This window comes from Tasmannia lanceolata, unplaced genomic scaffold (genome assembly GCF_043159265.1).
Source record: "Tasmannia lanceolata isolate RefF3 unplaced genomic scaffold, GAP_Taslan_0.1 ptg000015l, whole genome shotgun sequence".
Classification (NCBI taxonomy): domain Eukaryota; kingdom Viridiplantae; phylum Streptophyta; class Magnoliopsida; order Canellales; family Winteraceae; genus Tasmannia; species Tasmannia lanceolata.
Window position 1 is genome coordinate 25,978,523 of NW_027518692.1, and position 14,656 is coordinate 25,993,178.

General features: G+C 38.4%; 1 protein-coding gene across 1 annotated transcript; it reads left to right on the forward strand.

Annotated features, from left to right (window-relative positions):
• Nucleotides 1-1,063: 1,063 nt before the first annotated feature.
• LOC143846471 (DNA topoisomerase 2-like) lies at nucleotides 1,064-10,143 on the forward strand. Its single transcript, XM_077354906.1, has 21 exons — nucleotides 1,064-1,721; nucleotides 2,540-2,832; nucleotides 2,924-2,990; nucleotides 3,082-3,352; nucleotides 3,468-3,664; nucleotides 4,323-4,532; nucleotides 4,624-4,737; nucleotides 5,336-5,449; nucleotides 5,569-5,733; nucleotides 6,032-6,217; nucleotides 6,311-6,466; nucleotides 7,036-7,169; nucleotides 7,268-7,436; nucleotides 7,532-7,711; nucleotides 7,803-7,989; nucleotides 8,068-8,117; nucleotides 8,208-8,630; nucleotides 8,743-8,920; nucleotides 9,008-9,078; nucleotides 9,174-9,279; nucleotides 9,400-10,143. Exons 1-21 carry the CDS (start codon nucleotides 1,167-1,169, stop codon nucleotides 9,993-9,995), a joined length of 4,422 nt encoding a protein of 1,473 aa, XP_077211021.1. The 5' UTR covers nucleotides 1,064-1,166; the 3' UTR covers nucleotides 9,996-10,143.
• The last annotated feature ends 4,513 nt before the right edge of the window (nucleotides 10,144-14,656 follow it).

Consider the following 14,656-nt stretch of genomic DNA (forward strand, 5'->3'; position numbering starts at 1 on the left):
ATGGTGGGGCCACTGCGTGACTTATGCCACTATCATCCATCGTGTTGTTGCCCCAGGTTGAATGAGGTATCAATGGTCCCCCCCCCCCCCCCCCCCCCCGATAGCTCCATAGGCCTGTCTATGTTTAGGATTCCCAGCAATATTGATCGGCAAATTACAGATAATCCTTTTGTATGGTTTAGTATAAAGAAAAAAGGAAATTAAAGCACTTGAATGTTTAAGTATAAATGATTAAATAACACCAACCCCTACTAAAGCTTTTGGAGTATTTGGTTGTTTCACATGGTACCAAAAGCTATTGCCTCACGACTTTCAAAACTCAACACCAACTCCTACTGATAGATTACAGGGCACCCTTGCAAAAATGGGCTGAAAGGGCGCCCCAATTGGCTGCACGTCACCATTCTGCATTTTATAATGGTTGCAATTCAAAGAGAAGAGAATGCGCAATGGTGTCGTGCAGCCCATTTTTCAAGGGTGCCCTTGAGTTTAGCATTCCAGAGTGTATTTTCATAATACAATATATTAAAATCAGATTTAGGACTGTCTGACTGTCTTTTGTTGGTTGTCTTAGATCCGTTCGGTAATAATTTCAGATCCTATGATAGTGTTATGAAATGTGTCCAAGCAGCATGGTTATGTGTCTAGGTTCTGTCCGTATAAGCTCAGATTCTGATTTGGATGGTCCATTAGGTCCATTGAGACCCTTACTCAAGACAAGGGGTCCAAACGGACATAAGTGGATCCGTTGACACTTGGTAGCTTCCTAAAACCCTCCACATTATTCCACTTACCCATCCACATCTCAATGACCATTTTTATAACAAAAATACACTTATATATTTGACAAAATAATAAGGGAAATGATAAACACACATCACGTGACCCGGTCCGCTTAATGCCATTCCCGTGAATTTTTCCAAATCCAAGGGCATATTCTTAACTTGCAAGAGCAGTTCAAATTTCAAACGAGACCAATCCCCAACCGCTCGATCATCCCAAACCCATCCCAACCCTCCATTTCCCAGTCCGCCCAATTCAAATTCAAACCACTAGACCGTTCTCCTTCAAAACCCTAACTCATCCACTCTATTTCCTCTCTCGCTCTCTCTCTCATTTTCTTCCTCTTGTACACAATCTCTGTGTCTTTCCCTTTCTCCCCCACAATGACAACCCTCGAAAAAACTCTCCCCTTACAAACCAGCAACAACTTCAATGGCCGCCCCGCAAAAACCATTGAAGAAACCTACCAGAAAAAAACCCAGCTCGAACACATCCTTCTCCGTCCCGACACATATATCGGCTCAATCGAAAAACACACACAAAGCCTGTGGATCTACGAAAACTCCGAAATGGTCTATCGCCAGGTCACCTATGTACCCGGCCTGTACAAAATCTTTGACGAAATCCTTGTCAATGCGGCTGATAACAAGCAAAGAGACCCATCAATGGATTCGATGAAGGTCGATATTGATGTTGAACAGAATAGTATAAGTGTTTATAACAATGGAGATGGGGTTCCTGTTGAGATGCACCAGGAGGAAAGGGTTTATGTGCCAGAAATGATTTTTGGGCATTTGTTGACTAGTAGTAATTACGATGATACGCAGAAGAAAACAACAGGGGGGAGGAATGGGTATGGTGCGAAACTTACGAATATATTTTCGACTGAGTTTGTTATTCAGACTGCAGATGGGAAGAGGCTGAAGAAGTATAAACAGGTAATGAGATCTTTGTTAATTGTATTTGGGGCTATTTGAATTTGGTTCTTTCCTAATTTTAGGGTTTGGTTCTTTCCTGTTCCTAACTTTTCTTTGCTTCTTTCTTGTTTTTTCATTTAATTGTTAGGGTTTGGCTGGTTTTTCTTGCTTCTGTTTGTCTTGTTTGTTCTCATGTTTTTTATTGATCTTGTTCATCTGATTCTTGGGCAAGATCTAGTTTCTTTGTCGGATTCTTTGGTAGATCTGGTTTTCTTGTCCATTTCTTATTATGTGATTTGTTTTTTTTTTTTCCGGTTTACGATTTCTGTGACTGATTCTTGGGTTTATGTGATCATTTGTTGGGATTAACGATGATTTAGGATTGGTGCTGCTGTATTTCTATGTTACTTTGATAGATCTCATTTTTTTTATGATATTTTTATTAATCTGATTTCTTTTTATTGTTGTTCTAGGTCTTACCACTTTTTTCTCTTTTTGAGTATTATGTACACATATCTGTTTACTTATCTTTTGATGTAAAAAATGAGAAGAGCAATACAGGATGCATGTTTCTTTTCACTGTTGGAGTGATTTATAATCTCTAATTTCAGCTCTGTTTCCAAGGGCATAATTTTCATTTGGTATACCAGCAAAATGACTCATTTTTCCATGTAAATTATATTAATTTTCAAGAAGTCCCTCCGCATTAGACGTGTTTTGCTAGTCAGTTCTACAATCTTTCTTTATTACCTTTTTTCGATCTTTTGATTCTATAATCTTGTTTACTTTTACTGGTTTGCCTTGTTTACATTACTTCGAATTTTTTTTCTCATATGAAGGTGTTCGCGAACAACATGGGAACTAAATCAGAGCCTTCCATTACGAAGTGCAAGGAAGGTGAAAACTGGACAAGGGTTACATTTAAGCCTGACTTGGCTAAGTTCAACATGACCCATCTGGAAGAAGATGTGGTCGCATTAATGAAGAAACGAGTGGTTGACTTAGCAGGTTGCCTTGGGAAAACAGTCAAGGTCGAGTTAAACGGACAACGAATACCCATAAAATCATTCATGGATTATGTTAATCTCTACCTTAAATCCGTTAACAAGTCCAGGCCAGAAGAACTCCCAAGGTTTGTATCCAAAAATTTTCAATTGTAAGACACATCATTTTTTTCTTAATTTCAGAAACTGATTTTCTCCTCTGTTCATAATTTTGAACAGGATTGTTGAGAAAGTTAATGACAGGTGGGAAATTTGTGCCAGTCTAAGTGATGGCCATTTTCAACAGGTGTCCATGTTGATCATTTTTCACCAATTATTATTGCATCTTGTTTATCATTTTTCATTAGTACTTATTCTTTTTGTTGGTGTTTTATCAGGTCAGCTTTGTGAATTCGATCGCCACCATTAAGGGCGGTACCCATGTTGATTATGTTACTAACCAGATAGCAAACCATGTTGTGGCCATTGTAAATAAGAAAAACAAAAATGCCAACTTGAAGCCCCATTCAGTAAGGAACCATCTGTGGATTTTCGTCAATGCGCTCATTGACAACCCAGCATTTGATTCACAGACAAAAGAGACCTTGACAACTCGTCAAGGAAGTTTTGGTTCAAAATGTGATGTATCACAAGAGTTCCTAAAGAAGGGTAAGTCCTCCTCTACTTCCCTATCCTCCTTTTTCATTCCTATTTCTTCATGGACAAATAAATTAAAACACTTCAACTTTAATAAGTCTGCTTATTTAAATCATTCTCATTTCAGTGGCTAAATCTGGAATAGTGGAAAGTCTTTTATCGTGGGCGGATTTCAAACAGAGTAAGGAACTGAAAAAAACTGATGGTAGTAAGCGACAGCGGATTAGCAATGAAAAGCTCAAAGATGCTAATGAGGCCGGCGGAAAGAATTCCGAAAAATGCACCTTGATTTTGACGGAAGGAGACTCGGCTAAGGCTCTTGCTGTAAGTTGTTTCATAAGTACATTCACTTATTATAAATTTATTGAGTTCCTAGAGACAGTAATAGAAGTCGGTTTTGGGAGAGCCTGGCCCTTGGGTTCCTAAAACTTAATTTGATGGTTCTAGTCTTGGAAATCCGGGCTCGGCTGGTACTAGGGGGAGTCCTAAGAGATGAGACAGGGTGCAATGAAGTGGGCCATTGCTGGGCCATTGGAGTGGCCGATTCAAGTGACGCGGAAGTGTGTGCTGTCCGCCAAGGCATCAAAATGTTAGTGGAGAAGACTTAGACAGGGTGGTAGTAGAAGTGGATTCCCTCAACTTTGTCCGATGGTTAAGCGGATCTCATGTATTCCTGTGGAGATTCACAGAGTTATCTGAGGAAATTAAAGACATTTTGGGCACCTCATGTATCCCCTTCCGCCGTATCAGGAGGTCCGCCAATGGGGTGGTGGATAAGCTTGCCAAGGATGGGGTTCGTTTGGTGGCTCTTGTGCAGTCAGAGTTTCTACAGCCTTTAATTTTCCACGTTTCGTTTTATGTATTTTCCTTGTCTTTTTTCGCTTGCATTTGACCATCTTGGGTCCTCTTCCTTAATGAAATTTCGACCAATCAAAAAAAAGTAATAGAAGTGGGTTTTCTTTTCTGGTCTATATCTGTGCAGCTTGCAGGGATTTCTGTTGTGGGCAGTGACTATTATGGTGTGTTCCCATTGAGAGGCAAACTGCTTAATGTGAGAGAAGCAACCCATAAGCAACTCATGGAGAATGCTGAAATTCAGAACATCAAGCAAATTCTTGGCTTACAACAGAATAAGCAGTATGAAAGTGTCAAGTCCTTGAGATATGGCCATCTCATGATAATGACTGATCAGGTTATATCCGTGTACTTTTCTTGGTTCATTCCAAAAATCTTTGTTGGCTACCTTATTCTAATAATAAAAATGTCATGGCTTGATGATACAGGATCATGATGGCTCCCACATCAAAGGTCTGCTGATAAATTTCTTCCATTCCTGCTGGCCGTCACTGCTCAAAATTCCTTCATTCTTAGTGGAGTTCATAACGCCTATTGTGAAGGTTTGTGTCTATTAAGTAGCTACAGCTAAAATTTCTTAAGAGCTAGGTAAATGAATGTGAAGGTTTATCAGCAGACCTTTGATGGCCCCCACATCAAAGGTCTGCTGATAAATTTCTTCCATTCCTGCTGGCCGTCACTGCTCAAAATTCCTTCATTCTTAGTGGAGTTCATAGCGTCTGTTGTGAAGGTTTGTGTCTATTAAGTAGCTACAGCTAAAATTTCTGAAGTGGAAGTTAGGTAAATGAATGAAAAGTTAAAAACAACAAAAGATCAAAGAAGAATACCAAGTGAAAAATGGCATTCCAATTTTTGTGTGTTTCCGTAATGCCTTGAACATCATGAAACATTGGGGATCTCTTTTGGCATGTGTTAGAAACATTGGGGATTACACATGTGGTCCCACCTTGGGCCGACCATTGCATGTGGATTTTGTTTTGACGTCGGGGAGGTTTGAACTCGAGACCTTTGGCTCTGATACCATGTTAGAAACTTACTGACTTCTCCAAAAGCTTTAGCTGTTGGAGAAGGGCAGTATTTAATATTTTATACTTTAATAGCATGCATCTAATCCTTTTAGTTGTTGGTTTTTTTTTGTAGGCGACTAATAATAAAACTAAAAAGATCTTGTCGTTCTACACAATGCCTGAGTATGAATCATGGAAGGAAAGTTTGGGAGGAAATGCCAAAGGCTGGTCTATCAAGTACTATAAGGTTTGTTGTGCGAAGTATTCATGACATGTTGCTGACCTCAATATAATTACATTTTTTTGTTCATTACGTTCAACTTTGGGTAATCCTCATTGTCAAGTTCCACAATCATCATCTGGCAGGGGTTGGGTACTAATACAGATGAAGAAGGAAAGGAATATTTCAGAGATATTGCCAAACACAAGAAAGATTTTATGTGGGTCGATGATGAAGATGGGGAGGCAATCGAACTGGCATTCAGCAAGAAAAAGATTGAGGCAAGGAAGAGCTGGCTCCGTCAATTTGAGGTAAGACTACCATCTACTCTATGTCACAATTATCTCTGATATTTTCAAAATATCACGTTTTTATCCCGACATTTTGATAAAACGGTAAAATCCTGAAATTATCCTGAGATTTTTAAAACAAATTTTTTCTCATCATTTACCCGATATAAACCAAAAAAAAAAATATCCCGAGATTTTCCCTTGCTGAGTAATTCCCGAGAAGGATATTTGTGACATAGCATATACTTGGCTATATTTCAAATTTGAAGATCCACTCCTTATTGGATTTCTGAGTCCACCTTCTCCTCTGTCTTTGCAGCCAGGGACTCACCTAGATCAGAAACAAAAGCTCATCAAATACAGTGACTTTGTCAACAAGGAGCTTATATTGTTTTCTATGGCGGATTTGCAACGGTCGATCCCCTCTATGGTTGATGGCCTAAAACCTGGCCAAAGGAAGATCCTTTTTAGTTCTTTCAAGCGAAACTTCATTAAAGAGATCAAGGTATGTTAATTGTCACTATCCAAATATTATAGAAATTCCTTTGGATGTGGAGAGGACTACTAAATATCATCTTGTTATCTTTTTTCCGTGCAGGTTTCCCAGTTCTCTGGTTTTGTATCTGAGCACTCAGCTTATCATCATGGTGAGCAGAGTCTTGCTAGTACCATAATTGGTATGGCACAAAATTTTGTGGGTAGCAATAACATAAATATTTTGCTACCAAACGGACAGTTCGGCACCCGTCACCAGGTAATAGCATGAACAAAGGAATAACCGACAATACAATGCACTATATATATATATATATATATATATATATATATATATATATATATAGAGAGAGAGAGAGAGAGAGAGAGAGAGAGAGAGGAAATGGTCTCGAGCGCAGATAAGCTCATCTGCGCTCAAGCACAGAAACAGGGTGGGGCCACATTTTTTATAGGATCCAAAGCATTCATTTGATGGGCCCTTTCATGCATAGGGTGTCCACCAAAAAACAGCTCCATTGGATCACCATAGGGTGTCAAAAATGGACAGATTTGTGGACAAACAGTATCTGTCCTTTTTTGGCCCCATAAATGGACACTTTATGGTGATCTAATGGAGCTGATTTTTGTAGGCCCCTCATCCATGATGGGGCCTTCCAAATGAATGGTTTGGATCACCCCTCCCCCCCCCCCCCCCCAATGCCCCCTCCCCCATGTTTCCAGCACCTTAGAGCAGATAAGCTATCTGCGCCCAAACGCAGGAACCCTTTCCTCAAATATATATCCATCATAATCTATCTCTGATTTTTTTCTTTTTTTTTGTTCTAATAGGGGGGCAAAGATCATGCGAGTGCCAGGTACATTTACACTTGTCTATCACCTGTAACAAGATTTTTGTTCCCCAAAGATGATGATATGCTTCTCGACTATTTGAATGAAGATGGACAATCTATTGAACCCACATGGTAAAATTTCTTAAACCAAAGAAACTATAAGCATTATGACCTCTATTTTGGTGTCTAGAAGTCAAGATCGCCTCACATTCTTGTTTAATGCAATTCAGGTACATGCCAATCCTACCTATGGTTCTCGTTAATGGAAGTGAAGGAATCGGAACTGGTTGGAGCTCCTACATTCCGAATTACAACCCACGAGATATTGTTGCAAATTTGAAAAGGTTGTTAAATGGCGAGCCAATGCAGCCCATGTATCCATGGTACAAAGGATTCAAGGTCACCCTCCCTTTTCCTAGACTAATTTCTTCAGTAGTTAAGTTTCGACAATATTTTTTTCATGTTAAACAGTAGAATGTTTTGACACAAATCAGGGAACAATTGAGAAATCGACAACAAAGGAATCTTACACCATCACTGGGATCATTGAGGAAGCTGACGAGACAACGTTGAGGGTTACAGAACTGCCAATCCGTAGATGGACACAGGATTACAAGGAATTCTTGGAATCTTTGGTGTCAGGGAATGATAAAGTTAAGGACCCATTCATCAAGGTAAAAATACAAAGCACTAATTTATATATGGGGCCATAAAAATTGTTATAGAAATGGATTAAGCCTCATAGGAGAATTCTCATGGATACAGGACTACAAAGAGTACAATGGTGTCACTACAGTTCATTTTGAGGTTATCCTCTCTGAGGAGAACATGAAAATTGCTAAGCAGGAAGGGTTGACGAAAAAATTTAAGCTCACTGTCTCCATAAGCACTACCAACATGCACTTATTTGATTCTAGAGGGGTGATTAAAAAATATGACAACCCAGAACAGAGTAAGTAGATTTCGTTATTTTTGCTTAGGACATATTTACCCATACAACTGGTGTTGACTATTTTCTTTTTTCTTGCAGTTCTAGAGGAGTTCTTTCCTATAAGACTCGAATTTTACTCAAAAAGAAAGGTGGGAGTCTTAGAGAATTCTTTGTCCTGTTTTCTTCATTCCTCTTTTTTTTTTTTGGAAATTTATTGATCTCGTTAATATCTCGTGCAGAAAGTGCTGCTGGATAATCTTGAATCAGAAATGCTTAAAATGGATAACAAGGTTAGGTTCATCCTTGGAGTGGTGAGAGAAGAGATAATTGTGAACAATAGGAAGAGAGCAGAATTGTTTCTTGAGTTAAAGCAGAAAGGCTTCACTCCACTCCCAAACAAGCCCAAGAGTGTTGTTGCTGCGGACAGTGAGGAGACTCTTGAAACAGAAGAAAATGAAGAAGACTTGGAAGTTGCAAGAGGAGTGAAAGCAAGCGATTATGAGTATTTATTGTCGATGCCAATTGGAACCTTGACTTTGGAAAAGGTACAAGAGCTATTAGCACAGAAGGAAAAGTTAGCAAATGAGGTGGAGGAATTGAAAAAAGTGACACCAGAGTCTCTATGGAGGAAAGATCTTGATGCTTTTATGGTGGAACTTGATGTACGTATTAATTAGACCTCGACTGCCAAACATGAATTTGTCTTAAGTTGTTACAATTTTTGCTTGTTTGGGTTTCATTGGGATTTTCTTGTCTGATTTTCGATTAATGCAGAAACAAGATAAGAAAGATTCTGAAGTGGAAGCCGAGGTGGCGGTGAAGGGAATGGGGGGTAATGCTGGTAAAGTTTCTAAACAAGTGGCAAAAAATCCAAGAAAGAATAACACCAAGAAGGCCAACAATCCAGAGACAATCGCTGAATCCGCGACAGTTAGTGCTGTATCTGAAATGGGTGAGCTGAAGATACCTTGTTTAATTAAATTTTATTTGTTGGATTTCTGGTTTTGTAAATTTGATGTGTTAATTTTACCTGTTGCAGAAAATAATGCTGAGGTGGTCAAACAAAATGCTCAAGGAGGAGGACGTCAAAAGAAAGCTCCTGCTAAAAAGGTGTGGCCAAATCAAATTCTCAAGTCCATTTCTGTTTCCTTTTATTCTGTCATGGAGTTTCTCTATATATGTGAATTGTGGTTCTGGTTTTGCAGCAAGGAAAGCCAACTAAAGTTGACAGTGATGAAGATGACGAAGAGCTACTTGAGCTGAAAGAACGACTGGCCGCCTATAACATTGATTCTCCTTCAGATCAAACTGGTATGTTATGGACTATAATCCCATTTATCATTTTTCCTAATTCATTCTCTAACAGCTTATTTACTGCTAAATTGCTGACTAGGGAGGGATTTTATGCTAATCTTGTTGTTTGTTCTACAGCCATGGATACTGAATTAGTAACCAAAGAACCAAGGAAGAAAGAGACTAGCAAGAGAGCTGCTGCGAAAAAGGCTCAATCTTCCTTCACAGAGATTTCAGATGATAGTGAAAATGAGCCAATGCAGACAATTTCAGAAGAGAAAGACGACGATGAGGATGATGATTTTGAGATAGAAGAACCCATAGTCCCCGCTCCAAAAGGAGGAAAGAAAGGTGGTGGCAAGAAGCCTGCAAATTCCAATCCAACAGTGAGAAAGAGAGGAAATGCAGGGCCAAACAAGCCAATTATAAGTCAAAAACTCATGACAGAAATGCTACAGCCTGTTGAGAAGGTGGTAATCTCGCCTGAGAAGAAGGTGAGAAAGATGAGGGCCTCTCCATTCAACAAGAAGAGTGGTTCTGCGTTCGATAAAATCAATGAGAAGAAAGGGAAGGAAAGCTCTTCTGAATCAGGCTCTCCTGAAGAGGGGAGTGAGGCTATGGCACCAAGGGCCAGACTGCAGAGAGCAAACCGAGGGAAGGCAACATATGTGTTGAGTGACTCTGAGAGTGAAGAAGTTCCTACTGATGATTCTGAATTTGATCAGGAAGATTAGATTAGTTGTTGACTTCTCTACTTAGCAATTCCTTTGTAACGGCTACTTGATTCTAACTGAGATTTGAAATGAAAGGAGCATTTTTTTTTCGATCAATGATGTTGAATTTCAATAGATTGAACAACTAGAGCTTGGGTTGGGGATTTAATATCTGATTAACTGTGAACAATGCTCTGAAATGCATTTATTAGGGGTGTTAATGGATCCAGAAGGTCCGATGGATTCGAAGGATCCTAATGTAGATTGACAAAATTTGTGCACACCAAATGGAACTGAACCCTGTTAAATGGATTCATATCTTAAGGCCTGAAATTATTTGGGATTGTGAGCCAGGCGTAGCCACAAAATCCGATGAAGCGTTCTTGATCTAAATCAAGGACACCAATCTATAAAAATGCCCCCCATTTAGTAGGGATATTTTCGTAACGGCAACTTGATTCGCAACATAAGTAATGACCAAGCTTGAACCCACAAAATAAGTAATGACCTAGAACTCTTCGACGGACAATCCAATTTGAAATGGAGAGTGGCCTAGATTTAGAAAGTAGGACTCAAAAAAGCAGTCCAAAAGGGATTTGACTGATAAGGGGTCCGAATGAATCATGAAGAAGACGTGGGTGGTTCCGATCCGAAGTGGATCTGGTGACACTCCCTACATGTTGTGTGTGTTCCTCATGAATTGTGAAATGTGTGGTTGTATGGGAAATTTTGTTGTAGATTGGATGGAAATTCTTTCAATTGGATTGCTTAAATTATATTTACACTCCTTTGTTTAAATAATGTGAATCCTCACTTTATTAAATTCTATTTTAAAGATGAAATATTAGCAAGGTATATCTATTTTATTAGAGGTTGAATTGATCATGAGAAGAAGAATTAGGTCAAAACTTAGGATACATTATGGGAAAATGAAACTTCCATATAAGAGATGCAAATTAAACGCTTTCATAAAAAATCCATAAAAATTCTTGTAGCAAGGAGAATGAAGTTTTCAAAGAGCATATACCAAATCATGAACTTTCGATATTTGGAATGAGATATTTATGGAGTCCCCATGAATAGGATCAAACCTCATTCCATGTTATTTTACTCTCAATATGGGTTACTGCGAAATTGCTGAGATAATCCCATTTACACTAATTCTAAGGATGGTATAGTCCTAATCCCTAATTAAATAGCAAATAGAACTAATTCCAGAATAAAGTAGTGTTAACCAAACAAGAGACATAGCTAGTTCCAAGATACCAAATAACATCGGCAAAAGTAGGATGTGACCACGTGGAACGCTGGACTCTTCTTTCCTCTTTTTTTTTTTTTTTTTTTGAAATGTCTCTTCTTTCCTCTTCTCGAGCTGAACCTTTCCAGTAAGTCCCAAAATTCCGATTTCTTATTTAATTTTTCTGTGCCAATATGGATATCCTGCTTTCTTTAGGGTTTAGTTTTTGTTATATCTGATTTGGGTTTTGATTGAATAAGATTATATCTTTGTATGTTGATTTCTGCTGCTCAGAGACTTCCATATCTTTCTTGATTTTGAAGCATAGAAATTATTTGCTAGGTCTTTTCTTTCTTTTTTTTCATGCTGATATAATTTCCATTCTTCTGTAATCTTTGTGGGTTTCCATGATAATTTTTCAATCTTATCCGAGCTTCATGGTTGATGAGATGGTGACTATGGCATGGTTTGAGATGAACCCATTAGGGTAGAGGGCTAGTGGCTGAACTATTGATGGATTCATCCTCATTTTAGTCTTTTGTAAAACAAAGGATAGACATACTCTGGATCATAGTTTCAAAACTGCCTCACGTCATCGTAGGTTTTCCCGAGTCTGACTCACTTTTACCCTGGCCGCAATTCCCTTTTAAAGAGAGATGGATTTCGCAACACTTGGAAAATCCACTTCTCAAATAGTGAAACTGAGGTTTACACTAGCCCAAGATCCACAGCAGAAATAGAAGAACAATGACCAACAAGATGTATTCCAATATAGGATGGAACAACAACATAAGATAAGAACAATACAATTAAGAAAGCTTTAAAAAATAGAAAAAAAGGGGCAAGTTGGCTCTTTGCTTCACATCACAAGCTTGCACATAAGAGAGCTTCAATGGAGGTCTTCTTAGTGGAGAATCTCCACAAAAATGATTAAATGGAGATTTGCTTAGTCAATGGGAAATGGAGAATTAATGACTTGGGTAAGTAGTGGTGAGTATGGAAAAGTGGAGACCTAAGTGCTTAGGGAAGCGGTGGTGGGTTTAGAGTTTCAACTAGAGGGTTTAAATTTGAAATACAAAGGAAGGAGGAAGAGAAAAGATGGAGCAAACATGTCTGGCTCACACATGTGAAACTTAGGCAAGATGACCATAATGCCCTTAAACAGAAAATTACTTTTTTGCCCTAAATACATCTCTCAAAATTAATATAAAATAAAAATAAACTAAACAAAATGTGTTTCCAAATGCACTTTAAATTTAACACCTTTTTATCTTGGCCGCGTTCTTGCCTGAGTCCGTTTTGCCCTACAATGTCAATCAAAACTTTTTGACTCTCCTGAGTTATGACAGTGTCAAACAAGTACTCAGCCGTATCAACCGAGTATTGATCACACTTCATCTGAGTCAACTACGATTTGATTTGGTTCGCATATGCATTTTGAAACACTGCTATGATATCGTTGCGTCATTTGTAGAGAAAAAAGGGTACCTTTTTTATAAATCAAATGAAGTTGAGTCCACACACAATTTTAAGCAATGTGAACTCTGTGTCTGGTGCCACCCCAACTAGTTTGGGACAAAGGCTTAATTGAGTTGAGTTGAACTCTGTGTCTGATGGTGGAAGTACTTTTTGGTGTTTTGGTAGGTGGAACTTCTTCTCCCAGGTTTTGCTCTGGACCTGATCTTGTGAAGTTCACAGTAAATAGGAACACTGTTAGTTACTTTTCAAAACTGGCTGGAATCTGAATAATTGTGAGCCATTTGGTTTGCTCAGATGTTGCAATTACTAATATATGTTACAGAGATTCTTCTAAATAGGCAAAGGCTCTAAATATACAAAGTACCTATGCCGGAGCTGTTTCGGATTCCAATACAACAATACTTTATGCTCTGTTTGGTTGCTCATTTTGGGGGGATTGTAGGAGTTTCAAATGCTCGAGATCTTCCAAAGATCTCCCCAAAGCATGTTTGGTTGTCATGTAGACGTTTGACCACTAGACAACTTCTAGACATCATTATTGCATTTTATCCTAGGTGGCGCCTATGTGGCGGAGATGTTCCCCCCATAATCTTCTCTCATTTTTTCATCAAAATGGAGAAATTTGTGTGGGGAACTAGGAGAAGATTCTTGTCTTATTCTTTTTCTCTCTCCCACCCTATATTTTGATAACGACACCCAACATTTTCCGCTAGTTTTCTCGCGCAACCAAACACTACTCACAAATCTTCCTCCTAATCTTCTCCCCATCTTCCATGCTTGTCTAATTCTGTTTGAATTCTTCTTCTCCTAATCTCCCAGCCATCAACAACCAACCAAACAGAGCTCAGATACATCTTGATTTTATGTGGTTTTTCTTTCTGAATATAATACCGCAACTTAACAATTACCATATGGTTGAACTTTTATCCATCCTAATATTAAGTTTTTATACATAAATAAACTAATGTATTTGTATAACTTATATAAGTTTTCAATATATTTGTTGTTATAAACATGTTACTTAAAAAAAATTGAAATTTAAAAATGATTACAGTATTTTGGTGAATCCACCAATCTTTCCTTTTTAGGTTTGCTGAATTTGCACTCGATATCCGTGTTGGATTCACCACAATCCAAATCAACTTCCCAAAATTAGTCCAATTTGGAAATTGCTCATTTGATTTTTAGGTTCATGTTGGCTGAATCAATGAGAAATATTCCTTGGGCTCTGTTTCTTTCGGCCTAAACCAATTTTTACATCGAAAATGGGCGTAAAATTTCTTTTAAGCCCATTTCAAGCCGAAATAGAGAGTATTAGCGAACAGAATGATCGTCCAAACAGTTTTCTGGGTGGCTAGTGAAGGGAAGCATTTGCTAGCATGTAAGATGCAATCTGTAATGTTGAGGACTAGTTTGGGTGCTTGAAGGATTTGAACGGAACGTATGGCGTGGGTCCTCTCTAGTTCGGCCATGTGTTTTTTTCCTTTTCTTTGTATTTTGTGAACCTTCTCGGTTCCTTCCATCAATATATTAATATTTCAAAAATAATAATAATATATCCATCTCAATAATTTTGCAACTGGAGAGGAAATTCACATAGTCCTCGTGAAGGAGCAATCCAAGCGACAATGACTGATAAAAGTGAAGTGTCCAACAAGAGAAGAAACAGATATGATCTCATCATCAAAACAAAAAGATTCCCATCTCCAAACAAATTTCAATGAAAACAAAAGCCACTCAAATCTTATCCAATTTGCAACCCACAACTCTGCCGACAAGAAAAACTAGAAAAGAAAAGAAGAAAAACTCATACGTGACAATGCTATACTCTAGACAGAGACAGAGACAGAGACAGAGGGCATTAAAGAAAATCAGTATTCATTATCCACATCAAGAACACTCCATTAAATTCCACTGTGATACTATTCTGCCATCATCGGTTATCACAAAAGCAGAAATTTCAGTA

Bases quoted from the DNA above. Each gene is read 5' to 3' on its own strand.
- LOC143846471 (XM_077354906.1), top strand. From the start codon at position 1,167: ATGACAACCCTCGAAAAAACTCTCCCCTTACAAACCAGCAACAACTTC. The intron at 2,991-3,081 runs GTGTCCATGTTG...GTGTTTTATCAG, and splicing joins GTGATGGCCATTTTCAACAG to GTCAGCTTTGTGAATTCGAT. The intron at 8,921-9,007 runs GTGAGCTGAAGA...TACCTGTTGCAG, and splicing joins TAGTGCTGTATCTGAAATGG to AAAATAATGCTGAGGTGGTC.